Source organism: Protopterus annectens, chromosome 7.part1, assembly GCF_019279795.1.
Source record: "Protopterus annectens isolate FY-2018-M chromosome 7.part1, PAN1.0, whole genome shotgun sequence".
Lineage (NCBI taxonomy): Eukaryota > Metazoa > Chordata > Ceratodontiformes > Protopteridae > Protopterus > Protopterus annectens.
In genome coordinates this window covers 170,957-186,561 of record NC_056740.1, presented here as the reverse complement: position 1 = coordinate 186,561, position 15,605 = coordinate 170,957, and the positions used below count along the sequence as shown (strand labels likewise).

Sequence of the window (15,605 nt, the reverse complement as noted above, 5' to 3'; positions counted from 1 at the left end):
GGAAGAGTGCAGTTGCAGTTCCTGTTTAGGTAGATGTAAGAATGAAGTTGAGATTTGAAGTTATTATGGTTGTTACAGGTCCTTAGATAGGAGGGCAGAGCATTCTGTTTGTTTGCTAGGGTAAAGGATAAGAGAAGCTGACCAGCTGGGTGCTTGGGTTTTTGAATGGTGATCAGGTTTTGGTGAGAAGATCTAAGGGGTCTGAGGGGGGAATATGGTTGTAGTATATTGGATAGTGCAGGGCAGTTAGAGGGTTGGAACAATAATTTGTGGGCTGTGGTTAATTGGTGAAAGTCTAGTAGGTTGGGGAGTTCAAGCCAGTTTATAGAGTGAAGGGAGATGCAATGATGAGAGGGGGATTTGGCACTGGTGGCAAATCTGGAGATTTTGTTGTAGCATACTTCCAGTTTGGAGGTAAGTGTGGAAGATAAATTAGTGAGCAGAGGAGTGCCATACATAAGAGAGGGAAGGAGATAGGTAGAGGCAAGAGTTAGTCTGAAGAAAGGAGAGAGGAAGTGGTTGTTTCTATAAAGTAGGCCAAGTTTTATGTGAGTTTTTTTGATGTTTAGCTGGATATGAGTGTTAAATTTTAGTTGATTGTCAATTGTGACACCAAGAAGTTTGGCAGAGGGTACGATCTCGATAGAGGAGTTGTTAAGGCTGGTAATTTGAAGAGAGTTTTTATCAAGAGGGGAGGATTTTGAGGGGGAGAATAGAAGGATCTTAGTTTTATTGATATTAAGAGAGAGGTGATTTTGGAGCATCCAGTTTTCAGTGGTTGAGAAGGCATTTTGAGTCAGAGATTGGAACTCTGCTATGTTAGTGGCGCAGCAAATCAAAGTGGAATCTTCAGCATATTGTACAATTTTGGTGTTAGGAATGGCTTTATGGAAGTCATTAATAAAGATATTGAATAGCAAAGGGTCAAGTATGGAACCTTGGGGTACTCCAGTGGGAGTAGGAAGGAAAGTGGAGGTGGCTTGGCCCCATTTCACGGCTTGGTACCTGTTTGAAAGATAGCTAGAGAACCATGAAAGAGTTTTTTGGGAAAGGTTAAGATTAGAGAGATGGTTTAGAAGGTGGGTATGAGAGATGGTATCAAAAGCTTTGGATAAGTCCAGCAAGACAGAAGATTACAAATTACCAGAGTCACGGGCTGAATTGACAGAATGTAAGAAGGAGAGAAGGGTGGTGTTGGTACTATGTCCTGGGCGGAAGCCATGTTGGGTAGGGGAGAGTAGCTGGTATTTGGTAAGGAATGGTAAGAGCTGTAAGTGGATGCATTTTTCAAGAATTTTGGAGATAGGGGAGAGGATGGCTATGTGGCGGAAATTGGAGACATTACAGTTTTTGCCACCCTTGTGGAGTGGAAGAATAAATGCAGTACGCCATAGTTTGGGTACGTATGATTCAAGTAGTGATCTATTGATCAGGATGCTGATAGGCAGAGCAATAGCATCTGAAGCTGTTTTTAAGTAGGAGGATGGAATGCTGTCAGGGGCATTGGAGCAAGGCTTTAGTTTATAAAGAAGTTTCTTTATTAGATTGGTGGAGACGGGTTTGAGTTCAAAATTAGGGTGGGGAGGGAGGAGAAGATTGGGCAGGGAGGGGTGGAGGGTTATTTTTGGTAAAGGTCTTGGTAAGCTCAGCAATAGAAGAGGTGAAGAAGGTATTGAATAGTGAGTCAATTTCTGAGTCAGATTTGCTGGTGTCAGGACAGGGGTTGTTTTTTGTTCCTGGTCTGAAGAGGGAATAGAGTTCCAGAACTGTTTGGGATTTTTTGCATGATTTTCCTATAGTTTGACGTAGTAAGACTTTTTGTCTCTAATGACTTGTTTTTTGGCTAGGTTTCTCAACTGTCTATATTTTAGTAATGTTTCTGGTTGTTTGTAGCGGAGGTAGACTTTCCAGGTTTTATCCCTTTGTAGCATAATGTTTTTTGTGTCTTTGGTGAGCCATGGAGTGGTTTTTGTTTTAACTCTTTTAGTTCTTATTGGAGCTAGGGAGTTAAGGACAGTTAAGAATGTTGAATTGAAGTAGTCAACGGCTTTGTCTAAAGGTAGTATTTTTAGGGGGTTCCAGTTAGTTAGCTTAAGGGAATCAGAGAAAGTAGTAGGGTTAAAGTTAGATAGGTTATGAGTATGAATGTATTGGTGAGAGTGTGAGGAAGTGGGAGCAGCTCGAACGGTGAAGGCAGGGAGGTGGTCTCCTAAAGAGTCGGGAATGACTCCAGATTTTATGATTTTGTTAGGATGAGATACTAGGATCCAGTCAAGTATGGAGCCTGGGGGTTGGTTTTGTTAGGTCTAGTAATGGAGTTGGTAAGTTGAGTGAAGATGAATAGGTTAATTGTTGTGGTGGGATTAGGGCTGTTGATTTTTCCCCAGTCGATATTTACATCTCCCAGGATGTAGGTTTCTAGCTTAATATTGGAGGAGGTCCAGGAGAGTATGTCTTCTAGGGTATTGGTGTTGTTACCAGGAGGAATGTAGAGGGAGATGATACAGATGCTTTTATGGATGTTTATTTTTAGTAGGCCAATCACAAGTTCAGCATTAGAGAAAGAAGGGATGGGGTTAGGGTATGGAGTGATGGTTGGAGTAGATTAAAGCTACACCACCAACTCTTCTACTTGGGCGATCGGATCGGAGAGAGTGAAATCCAGGTGGAAGGAATTCAGAGTCACTTATATGAGGTTTTAGCCAGGTTTCAGAGATGGCAATTATGTCTGGTAGATTGTGATTGAGCCAGGCATGGAAGAGGGTTAATTTATTTAGTAAGCTTTGGGCGTTGATGGTGAGGAATTTGAGGTTTTTATTTAGGGATTTGTTGTTGGTGCTGGGGAGGTTTGTTGGAGAGAAGTTGGGTCCAGGATTGGGGTGGATGTTGCTTGCTAAGTTAAGGAAAGAGGGGTGGGGTATGTTTATTAGGTTTGGATTTGGATAGAGGAGTCTGGTAGAGCTTAGGTTTATGTTTGTAGTCATTAGTAGAGTTTGGGAAAAGTTTTACTTTTAGGAGAAGGATAGGCTGGGAGGGAACTAAAGAGGCTGAGATATTGTGATAGTGGGATGTAAGGATGTTGTGAGGAGGAAAAGGGGAAGGGTGTAAGTGAAAATCAGTATAGGAGGTTGCATGGTAAAGAGGTAGTAGAAGGAAGGGTAATGATAAGGAGATAAGGATTGTAGAATCCTTATATATCATAAGGTATCCTAAGGAGTCTTAGATCATTAAAAGCAAAGTAGCCCTAAGCAGCAGATAAATCTTGTAAATGGTAAACCCTGTAATGTTGAACAGGACCTGCTGTTCTAATTAGAAAATCAGCATTAATGTAATGTATTCAAATTGAGTATGAAACGACATATCCATTTGCATTTCTTATGTTCCTGTAGTATATATCAGACAATGCAACATTTACTTTTGCTCCAAATTGGTTTCATTGTCTAACAAGCCCTTCCTAACTAAAAAAGAAGCATCCACATCTGATTATGAGGTTAGTAAGGAAACTATTATCAATGCACATTACAGTAAGACATCTGCCTTGCCTGGTTTCCATCCATTGATTATAGACCAAGACCATGCAATTGACGTTATAAGTCTATTTACACTGGTTAATATCCTGTACAGTGAGACATCAAAATTCCAAACATAGATAATGCTAGAAGTTTTGGATGACTGGTTCATGCATTATTTTGTCAAAAACATTAGATCATTTCCAGTTTATAAACAACTTGTCAGCAGGACTGTAATACTCCATAACTCTCCCACATAACACATGTTCAGACAGGCATAAAGATACCCTCTTGGTCTTACTCCTAAATGTCATGCAATAGGGCATGTTCTTTAGTCAGCTTTAGCAATCCAAAGTAGAAGTATCCATTAAACTGCAGAATAAGGAGGAAATGTAAAACTAGACCAAAATAAAAGATGCCTACAGTGAGGGTGGTGTTTGCCACTGCCACCTTTGTATAGCGGTTCAGGTTTTCTTTCTGATTTTGAACTACTACAGGACACTTAAATAAAATGCAGTCATGGCTGTGAGTAGACCACAACTGATCCAGTATGTGCAAAATAGTCTAAAATTATCCTGGATCAGAATTCTCTGAATCCACGTTTTATTACCACTTCCCTGTGATATTACAGCTTCTAGGGAACTCATCTCTAAAAGAGCATAACATTGTGTATGTCTGCCACTAACCTGCAAAAATGAAACTTCTCCAAAGCAAAAGCAGTGGTTATTTCTACTCTACTAGTCACAGCTAATGCTGTGTGACTGTTTAATTTTGAATTGCTTCCTATCCTAATGAACAAAGCCATTGTTTCCAGTTTACATAATCTGTAATACCAACATTTAAACTCACCTTTATCTCAATGTAGAAAATGAGCCAAAATGGAACCGACTGAATATTAACTTAGACGTGTTTCTTGGAGACTGATAGGCCCCATCCATGCACAGCTGCGCACATTGCCCCCTCGTTACCTTTTCTATCTCCAAGTCGTAATATCAAATGGAAAAGAGAAAGTTTCCCAAATTTGGTTTCAGGCTACCAGTTGTTCTTGGCTGGGATTAATACTATGGGCACTACATTGTAAACAAATAGTTAATATTATCAAGGAAATTACTGACACACATCTATAGGCTCATAGGAACTTTCTAGGCTATTGATCTGTGAGGATCTTAAGAAGCCTAGCCTTTCATTTCCATGGTAGTTTTAGCCCTTATATTTTGCATATTAATAATCCAGTGGTGGGCAGAAAAAAGGATATGTTGGGAAATTCACTTGTCCCATTCATGAGGGACATGGGTGCTAGCAAAATTGGGGATGAATTTGTGGTTCCCCATCTATTCAACCAAACTACGTACTTCACTTTATGTTCTTCTATTTATTACCCATCACAGAAGCTTCATGTGTTTAAAATTATTTATCTGTAGAATACAATTGCCTTCATTATGGAATCATCTTTTTTTTTTTTTTTTTTTAGTACATCAGCTCTTCAGGTTGGCTCTTTGGCATAGAAGAAAGAAGCCTTGACTACGACACAGGTGTCCCAAGTTCACCAACTAGCCTAGGTACTATGAGAGCTGACACTGAGGAATGATAAGGCACCTCTCTCTGGGGGAGGCATGCAGAGATATGCTGCCTGCTCCTTTTTGTAAATAATAAATAGGAGAATGTTATGGCTGGGTAAGATATGAGGGAAAGGTGGTTACGGTGCATGTCAAAGTAGAGTTGGGATACTAACCCAGCAACACTACATGACTCTCCCAAATGCAGTCTGAGCACAAGTCCAGCACACTGAGGAATTTAGGCACCCACAACTCACACAGCAACAGTGTAGCTTAAAAGTCTGATCTGATGTTGTCAGTCTTCATTTTATCCTTGACATATGGGTTTGGTTCCAATACTGGAACCAACTCGGCTGTTACTACAGCTTGCATAGGCCAAAAACTCTGAAGCTTCATCCTTACCCACAATTCCCCTATCCCAGTTACCTCAGATCTTGTTTACTGCTTTTTCAGACAGACCCATTTGCCTCAGGTCTTGAGCTAAGTAAATTTTTATAAATATTTCTATTAATATTTGTATTAATATTTCTAGTTTAAAGTCTCTTGTTAGTCTTTCCGCTGTTTATCATTATATTTTGTAGTATTTTTCTGTACTTTTACTGTCCCTTTATTCCTTCCCATACACGTGCATGTATTCTTTCTGTCATTGTTGATACTTTCCCTCTCCCCGTACACTTCGGTGTAGCTGTAACTATCATTGTTGATGGTACCTTCCCTTTCCCTTTCTAGTTTTCCCTCTAAAAAAGGGTATATGTATATATATCTATATATATATATATATATATATATATATATACATATATATAAATATATATATAATATTTATATATATATATATATATATATATATATATATATATATATATAGTCTTTTGGCAGTGGTGGTGCTGCAGTAGCATTGTCGCCTCACAGTTAGACATTGCCCGTTCGATTCTCAGTTAGAGCGTCTTCTGTGTGGCGACATGCGTGAATGGGCGTTCCTTCATTGAAGGTTGTGCGTTAGGCCCAGCAAGCCAGCACGTAAAACTCAACTGCCAATCATTAGCAGACCGGAGTTCCGCTGTGGCGACCCCTAACCGAGAAAAGCCGAAAGACACAACAACATATTTATATCTGTATATATATATATATATATATATATATATATATATATATATATATATATATATATATATATGGGTCTAGGACTAATGCTCGAGCGGCCATTTCACTGAATGTGAAACGGCCGTGCATACTTACGCAAAAGTGCTTTTCACCGAAGAAGCACTTTCGTGTAAGTATGCCTGTTGCGGAGATCGCATTACAGTGGGGATAAGGGAAAATTCCCTTTTCCCCACTGTAGTGTGACCTCAGAGTGAGAATATAAAAGTAGAGGGGGGTGGGGGGTGCAGGGAGGCTTGCCCCCCAGCAAAAACATAAATGTAATGTTTTTTATTTATTTTTTTAACACACTTTAACGAAAGCGCTTTTTTGGTGAAAGCGCTTTTGTTAAATTGTGTTCGGGGATAGTGGATTCAGACTGTTGAATTTTCGTTCAACAGTCCTAGATCCATATATATCGACAACCAGTATTCAAGGCACTTAACAGGGATTTGCCCCCCTCCCCAATGTTGTGCGACCCTGTAGTTGGAATATATAGTTGGGGGGTGTGGGGACAAAGCCCCCCACCTATTTTTTTAAAATGTATAGTTTTGTTGTATTTTCATGTTTTAAATGGAAATAGGTGGGGGGCTTCGCCCCCACACCCCCCAAATGTGGGGGGCTGTGCCCCCACACCACCCCTAACTATATATACCAACTCCAGGGTCGCACAACATTGGGGAGGGGGCAAATCCCTGTTAAGTGCCTTGAATACTGGTTGTCGATCAAATGAGCTGTCGACCAAATGAATGTCGATCAGATGGTCTGTCGATCTTATGGACTCATATATATATATATATATATATATATATATATATATATATATATATATATATATATATATATATATATATATATATATATAGCTTTTCGTACTGTACTTCTGCTACTGTTCTTCTATAGATGTTTGCGTTATGGCTGACAAACCTAAAAGGCCCAGTGATTTTAAAAAGTGTCAGAAGTGTGGCCACAAAATTCCTCTTTCCAATTCTCATCTTCTTTGTGTCTATTGTTTCGGAGCCATTCATTTACAAGAGAGACTGTAGCATTGTCACAGCTTTAGTCACAGAGCTCTCAATGAGAAAAAAAATAAATTAATATTGAAGAGCTTAATTCCATTAGCCTTTGGGGAAGCTATATCTGCTGTGAAGAGTAAATCTGATATTTCTTCCCCTTCCTCTTTTTCATTTTTGGACAGGTCAAAAAAGAGGAGCTTGTCAGTTACATCATCCCCCTTGGAACCAACTCAAAAGAAGCATAAGTCACTGGGTCCATCAAGTACCTTGGATCCGATGGAACATCAATCCAAAACATTGTGCAGGAAAAGATGTCACTAGTACCAACTACTGTTCCGACTCCTAGTACATTGACAAAATCCCCACAGGAAAGTCAAATTTTGATTAATGACATCTCATCTTCAACGCAAATTACATCGGTCAAACAGTTCAGCTTAATTCGCCAGGAGTGGTCTATTTGCCTTCTACTGACCCTTTAGCTGGTGAATTGCCCAAGGTTTTTCTAGAGACCAAAATCTCCTTCTCAGGCCTCTATCCATTCCACCAAAAGTCTCACTAAGACTGATGTGGAGAGACTAGTGAATAAAATTCTATGGATGAGAGAACTTGCAGATCTTCCCTTGGCTCCAACCCCTCTGGGTCTTGGAACTGATCCAGCTTCTACCCCTTTCACTACTCCTCAACTGACCTCTTCTGAGGCTTTAGAGATGTCAGCTCTGAGCCTTCCAACACCAACTGTATCAGTTCCAGAGATATCTCTCCCTTTGTAACCGATTATTTCCCTGAGTTCTTCAGCTATGTCAGAACTGGAGACCGCCAGGGGCTGCATCTGTCCTGTCAAATCCAAGGAGCCAGGGTCAACTCCAATTTTTTTAGAGCCATCTCTCCACCTTGAAGCTTCAGCATGGTGCAGCGCAGCACCAGGTTCTGCTTTGCCCATCTCTTTGGAGCAGAGAGTGACCATGGTTTCAAGGCAGTCTTTCTCAGTTCTGGGCTTTGAGGGGGCCAGCCTTCCAGGCAATGGAGAAGGTTTTGTCCATGGCAGTCACTCAGTCGGTCCCATCCTCCTCAGAACACATCCTGTCCTCATGCACTCTTATACATATTGTCTCTCCACTGAGACAGCAAGTACCCAGTCCGCAGGACTCACAGATTCATATTCTGTCTTCTTCTGATACCTCCCTAGACCATCCCCCTGTGGAGGTCCCTCTGAAGAAAAAGTGCAAGAGGAAGCACTTAGATTCACCACAGAAACTGATCATAGAAGACATCGATTTTTGATGAAGGGGAAGAGTCCCCAATGTCACCCCCTGATGATATCTTCTTTAGAGACCTCCTGGAAATTTTAAAACAGGGGTGAATTAGAAGTCACAAAATCCTTCCTTGGAGGACTCTGTGTACCTGCAGGCTTTTGGTACTCACCCGTCTACCTTGGCTGGCTCCACCTGCTGACAAGCTCATTCAGTTGATCTCACAGTGGACATGGAAGACACCAAACACCATTGAACCTATCCCTAAGAGACCACACAAAATTTTATCCACTTCAGAGGACAAGCAATTTTGGGCTGAAGGTGTACCAGTAGATGCCATAGTCATTGCGGCTGCCACTAAAAAGGAACTGGCTGACGAGAGTTCCTCTAGCCATCCTCTCAATAGAGAGTCCCAGGTGATGGATAGATTTGGGAAGCTGGTTTACACTTCATCAATCTTCATCTTAAGGTTGTTAAATTTCCTGGCACATTTTACCAGACACCAAAGGTATCTGATCAAGTAATTGAGCCATTACTGAGGGAGTCCAAGACAAGGTCGCTTCCCAGTTGGCCACCCTGGAGTCCATGTCAATGTCCATGAGGCTCATTACACATGCAGCAGAAGTGACTACCAGAGCAGCAGATTCAGGCGTAGCCATAAGGAGACATGTCTGGATGCACCTTTGTGACTTCGAGGATTCATTTAAGTCTTAATTTCTCAATGCTCCCTTTGACGGATCATCTCTTTTTGGCCCAAAAGTTAAAGAGATATTATCCAGGTGTGAAAAAGATGGTAAGACCTTATCTGCAATGGGTGTATGTTTTTCTACTCCCCAAAGATCCTGTTCCAGGAATCAGAGGAGCAGTGGAAAAATGTGGTTCAGAAAATCCCAAGGGCCTTTCCAGGGCACATGTGGTACCAATTCTCCCAGGGGCAGAAGGGAGGACTACAATGAAAGACAACACCCATGCGGCAGAGGTGGTTCTCAGAATCAGGATTTTAGGGACTCCTTTCCAGATAAGCATTTTCACGTTCCTGAAAGGAAGACCAATTGTCTTTCTCTGGAGGCAGTCGGGGGATGCTTATCCTTGCACCAAAGCACCTGGCAAAATATAACAACAAATTCTTGGGTGCAACGGATCATATCCAGAGGTTATATCATACCCTTTTCCAGTCCTTCCCTCATTTGCAAAAAAATCTCTGATGTCCCACCCAGTCAGCAGAACCAGCAGTTCTAGAAATTCAAAAACTGCTAGATAAATAGTTATCCAGGAAGTCCCACCAGACCAGAGAGGATGCGGAATTTACTCAAGATTCTTTTTATTGCCAAAAAAGACAGGGAACTGGAGACCAATTTTGATCTCAGTGTGCTGAACAAATTGGTTTGACAAACAAAATTCCTGATGGTCACAGTACAGTCAATTCTTCCATTTTTCAGAAAGGATGACTGGATGTGCTTACTAGGTCTTCGGGATGCATACTACCACATAAAAATTGACCGATGCTCAAGAAGATTCCTCCACTGCTGGCTGGAATCCAGTTATTACCAATTCAAAGTTCTGCCCTTTGGCCTCACCACAGCCCCCAGGGTGTTCGCCAAATGTATAGCAGTAGTAGTAGTAGCTCACTTGAGACTGCAGGGATTTCGGGTGTTTCCGTACTTGGACGACTGGCTCATTACTGCTCCAACCAGTCATTGATTGGCAGAGGCAAGGGATTACATTCTTAAGACCTGTGTGTACCTAGGAAAAACTGTAAATCACAACAAATCCCAACTGACTTCAGCTCAGAGATTACAGTTTATAGGGGCAATACTAAATGTGACATCAACCGTAGCATCCCTTCCTCCAACAACAGTTCAAAAAATTATGATTCAGGTTCAGAAAATTATTTGAAAGAAAGATCCTGCTTGACTAGTCTTACAGGTTCTAGGTTTAATGGCAGCAACAATAACTTTAGTTCCCTTAGACAGATTTCACCTGAGAATTTTACAATGGCTACTAACATCTCAGTGGTCCATGCTATATCAACCCATGTCAGATGAGATTAATATCCCCAATCAATGATTCATTCCGAACAAATTCTTCTGGGCCACCCCTTTGTTCTTCCAGAGTCCAAAGTCATAGTGACCACGAATGCCTCTCAGATGGGGTGGAGGGCATTTTCTGGGCAAGACTGTCCAAGGCACTTGGTCCTCCTTAGAGGCCAACTTGCACATCAGTGTTCTGGAAGTAAGAGCAGTGCTTTTAGTGTTGCAAGCCTTTCAGTCAGCTTTTCCTCTGGGAACAATTGCAGTTCAAATGGACAACATGTCAGAAGTTTCGTACTTCAACAAATAGGGAGGAACCAAGTCTTACCCTCTTTGTTGAAAAGCTGTCGGAGTATGTCAGTGGGAGATTTCTTCACCCAGCTTTCTGATAGCAATGCATATTCCGGGGAGTTCCAGGGTGAAGCAGACAAACTCAGTAGATGTATTCTGCAGCCTCATGAGTGGTCTGTCAATCCAGCAGTGGCAGAAGAGATTTTCATTTAGCATTTGACACGACCACTCTCTAAGATTTTTTATAGACTTTCAGTAGCATATTACATTGTTATTCACCTCTTTGTTCTCTGCAAATCTTAGTACAGTGATTCAGTTTAACACAGGCAAAATGCTGTAGTCAGGCATCTAATCAATTTGTCACAAGATTTCTTTATGCTTACTTTCCCCTGAATCACTATTTCCGTAGCTAGCCAGTATAACACATTAGCCAGCAGCTGAGATTTAAATCTACATTTTATTGAAAAACAGACTTTACATACAGTTGTTATGCAATGCTACATGGAAGTGGAAAAGAAATAGGGAATCTTTGTTCACAGCTCTTTGCTTCCATAATACCGATGAGACTACCCAATTGTTAGACATCAACAACTTGAATTTCTCATTTCTTCTTATTTTTTCCTTTGCAGGTAGAGAATTCTCCAGGATTGTGGCCAGTGATGTTTTTGCATACAACATTGAAGGCCTACAAGAAAATTCTGCATACACAGTCGGTGTCACTGCCCGTGTTGGGAGCAGAGAAGGAATCCCTGCCACAATCATTGCAAGAACTGGTAAGAAAAATCATTCAAAATTAACTGACAGAAATTTAACAAAAGCACACATGAAAAAACAGACATAAGACAACTGTGGTTTACATTATGTTGCACATGTCTGCTTAGTAACGATGACCAAAGGCTGCCATGAGGTTGGGATAAAGGCTTGTAAAAATACTACCAGAAACCCTATTCCCCTATTCTTATATATATATATATATATATATATATATATATATATATATATATATATATATATATATATATATATATTTTTTTTTTTTTTTGCCTTTTGCCTTTTGTGGCTCACTTCATCAGGCCATTTTTTGAAGGCATCAGACAGGCAAGGAAGCAATGTTATCTGTCTATTGGTTGCCTTCATGCTTTATGGTTAGCTTCATGCATAGACCGTTAGCATTAGATGGTTATCCAGTCCCTTTTCATGCTTTATGATTAGCTTCATGCATAGACCGGTAGCATTAGATGGTTATCCAGTTCCTTTTCAGAACTGTAGTGCCAATCCTTATTTAAGTCTGTTGACAGAGGGCCCATCTTGCTCACAGTTTGTGGGGGGGCATCATTTCAATACCCACATTTCCCTCTCTGGCTGATTGTAGGATGTAATGACATTAGAAGAGTTCTTACTCTGCTGTACACAAATATTCCAAGTTCCAAAGCATTAGTACTCTAGCATTCTCAGAGTAATTCCTCAGGCTTTCCACTTGACTACAGAAATTATCAGATGGTCTTACATTCAGAATTGTATGGCTTTCTACAGATACTTTCAAGGCTGCTTTTTTTTCTAAAAAGTCTCAATCTGAATGTTATATCCATCTTCAAAGTGGATTTGGTTGAGGAAAAAACAGAAGACCTGGATGATTATGAAATGATGATGGAGGAAGCTTTGAAAATTGTCTTACTTCCCTTCCTGTTAGAGTCCTTGACTTCAAGCAATGGAGTGGCATGTAATAAATGAAAATCTATATCAATTTCTAATGGTCATCAGATGAGGGGCAAATTGACTTTCCATTCCCAAGACCCAATATATGATACATAAAATAAGTAGATATTAAAAGAGCTAGACCTGCTTGGCCTCTATAGCTCAGGGTACAGTTGGCACCAGAGGAGCTACCATCATTGACTGCGATGAGCAGATGTCAGCACCGTGCCTTCCTGGTCATTTGATTTCTTAGTGAATTACTCTTCTTACACCTTAAAGATTAGAAGAAACAGTCATGAATTTCAAAAATCGTCTAAACACAGGAAACATTTGCTCCCAGACAAAAAGTCAAGAAACCTTGAGTAGTTGGCAAAATATAATCTACTACTGTGCTTACCATGATGGTAGCCAGGCACGTGCAATATATTAATAGACATTTAGGGAAACTATTAAAGGACAATCTAGCTTTAGCAGCACTACTACCAGATCCAGAGCAGAAGACCCAGCTACTCAAAAATATTAAAGCCATGGTGAAAGTGGACAATCAGCCCCATCAGTCCATCTCTTATGTGGTGAAGAATGAGTCCACTTGGCTAATTAAAAAATGGCGTTGAGAAGATTTACCTGAATAAAGCTGTCCAGTGTCTGTTCTTGGATATGTAAGCTCTAAAGTCCCTTTTTCAAGGTTGGACTTTTTAGAAAGGAAATTAAGAGTTTATCACTAAGTTTTTAAAAGTGTAGACAGTTTCCTAATTCTGTTAATTTTTGTTGTCATTCATAGAAGTGGTATCACAATTTTTAGACATCAGCTCTGCGAAGACAAAAATCATTAAGCTTAATCTGTAGCAACAGCAGCAGGTTAGAATGTAGCACTCGCCTATAAAATGCAAAACCCCATCAACCTCATTCTTCAACCTTCTATCTAACAGTATGGGGAAATGCCACACCATCTACTAGCTCCAGAGACCAAAGTCATTGCAATGAATTATCTCTGAATACCCAGCATTAAGAACAATCAGTCTGGTTTATCTGACCCTGATTCAAAATATACCATGCAGTAGTATAGTAAATATGTCATAATTTCCTCTGTCATATCTGTAACAACCAGAGATGGTACAAACCACTGTAACTAACTTAAATCAGTCTAATACGGAAACCCTGTAGTGAGAGGCTATGTGTAGTGCACAGGAGACATTACACAGAAGGGTCCAACTACCTGTAGGCATATAAAAAAATCCATGACATGGCTGACTGAACAGTACAAATCTGCTTTATTGGTTGAGTAGCACTCATAAACAATCCTGAAATCAACAGTTCAGCTGGTGCTTTTAGACTCTTTTTTTTTATTTCAGCCAGGAAATCAGATTCCCACAGGGAATAGCAGAATCAGATGCACTTATGTCAGTGTGGGGAACAGCTATGTGAACTTCATGGACTTTCTTTCTGATTCATCATTGACTAACAGATGTCTTTCACAATTACTCTGACCCAGTTCTAAGCTACCATCGTTTTTCCATGGGCAGAATAGACTTTGCCATCATAATAATTTGTCCCTTATTCTGTAGCCACAAAAGAAATTTTGGGCCATTGTGAACTAACAATAAAGAGCAGAGGTCAGTATATTACAACTGTTATGTACATGGAAACTGCTGCTGTGCACAGGCTGTTCCTGTCTGATTTCTGGGACAGATCTCCTTTAGTACTATGACTGCCCGTTACACAGCCACCAATGAAATCTTCACACAAGTCTTGGTCTGAATACATGATGGTGTATGACATTCTGAGATATTTCTTTAAATTTAGAATTATTATTAAGGTCAGATCATGCATTGGCCAGAAGTGAGGCACCAGAGGTTATATTTTATTATGATACATCCTTCAGGCAGACTTTCCCCTCAGGTCAATAACTATGCCTGTTTGTCTGGCCCTGTGTGAGTGATAAAGTCCTTACTCTGCCTTGTGGTTAATTAGTGATGTGGATGTTGGAAAGATCAGACTGGAGAAGGATGGGAGTGAGAGGCTGATGCCAGCAAGCCCATCTTGGGGGAGGGATGGCCTAAGCTAACTGCAAGAAAAAGCATTAAAACCCGATGGACTCTCTGCTATAAGCAGCGTACTGATTGGGAGGTTGCTCATTTGTGGAAGGATGCATGTACCTCCTGTAGGCAGTGATTGAAGAGCTCACAAAGCTCCATCCAGGTGGGAGAGGATTAGGGCACACTTGTGGCGAAGTATGATGCTGCACCAGTGAAATGGGATGAGCCTGATGAAAGTTAAGGTGGGTCGGGTTGATCTGGGTGAGGAGAGGAGTCAGCTAAAGGAAGGGGAAGAGGGGAAAATAACCTCATCTCCGCATTTCCCATTTTTACAGGAAAAAACTAGACAGTATGTGGCATTAAAAAATATATAGCATTGCTGCTTTGCACACATCTTACTGTTTGAGTACCATCCTTGTTTTGTCTCTATGGCCCAGGCCTTGTCTGAAAAGGGTCTTTGGACAAGTCTACTAACCTAGTTAACAAATGGCAACTACAATAAGACAAAAAATTAAAATAAGCAATATTTCACATATCTGCTATTGTCTGTTTCAATTAAAAATATAACCATTCTGATGCTGAAAAGTTTTGATGCAGAATCAGAAATTCCCAGGACTTGAGTGGCACTGCACTTGATATTCTTTATGACTCATACAGTTTTCTCATAACCATACGCCCTAAAAGGACTGTCGCACATTTCAACTGATTGAAGTTTTAATGCTCACATTTGTCCAATTTTTTTTCATTATGGCACTCTGTGCTCTTTTTTCTAGAAGAACAGACTAAATTTCAAATGTTTCTGTTCCTCTCACCAGCTTATTGTTTACCAGACACTCTTAAATGATTGTTGTGCCCCATGTAATCTTGCTAGCAGTGGATTATTTTAAGTTTTCTGCCCTAGGAACATCAATGTGTTGTGTTGCAGAATCCTTTCTGATGTTTCTCCCATTTCCGGAGATTCTAACCACACTAAAATGTATTTTTCATTGATTTTTATAGTGGTCTGTGAAACATGGCTATTTCTGATGTATGAGAACTTTACATAGTCTCTTCTGCATTACTGATATATCCAGAAGTTGACA

At 40.4% G+C, this 15,605-nt stretch overlaps 1 protein-coding gene across 1 annotated transcript in view; it reads left to right on the top strand.

The window, feature by feature from the left end:
- LOC122807520 (collagen alpha-1(VII) chain-like) overlaps nucleotides 1-15,605 on the top strand; it is a gene marked incomplete at its 3' end in the record, with an annotated part of 926,266 nt that overhangs the window by 748,176 nt on the left and 162,485 nt on the right. The window contains exon 22 of the mRNA XM_044078445.1: nucleotides 11,422-11,565. Coding sequence (XP_043934380.1) covers nucleotides 11,422-11,565 — 144 coding nt within the window. The remainder of the gene's footprint in view (nucleotides 1-11,421; nucleotides 11,566-15,605) is intronic.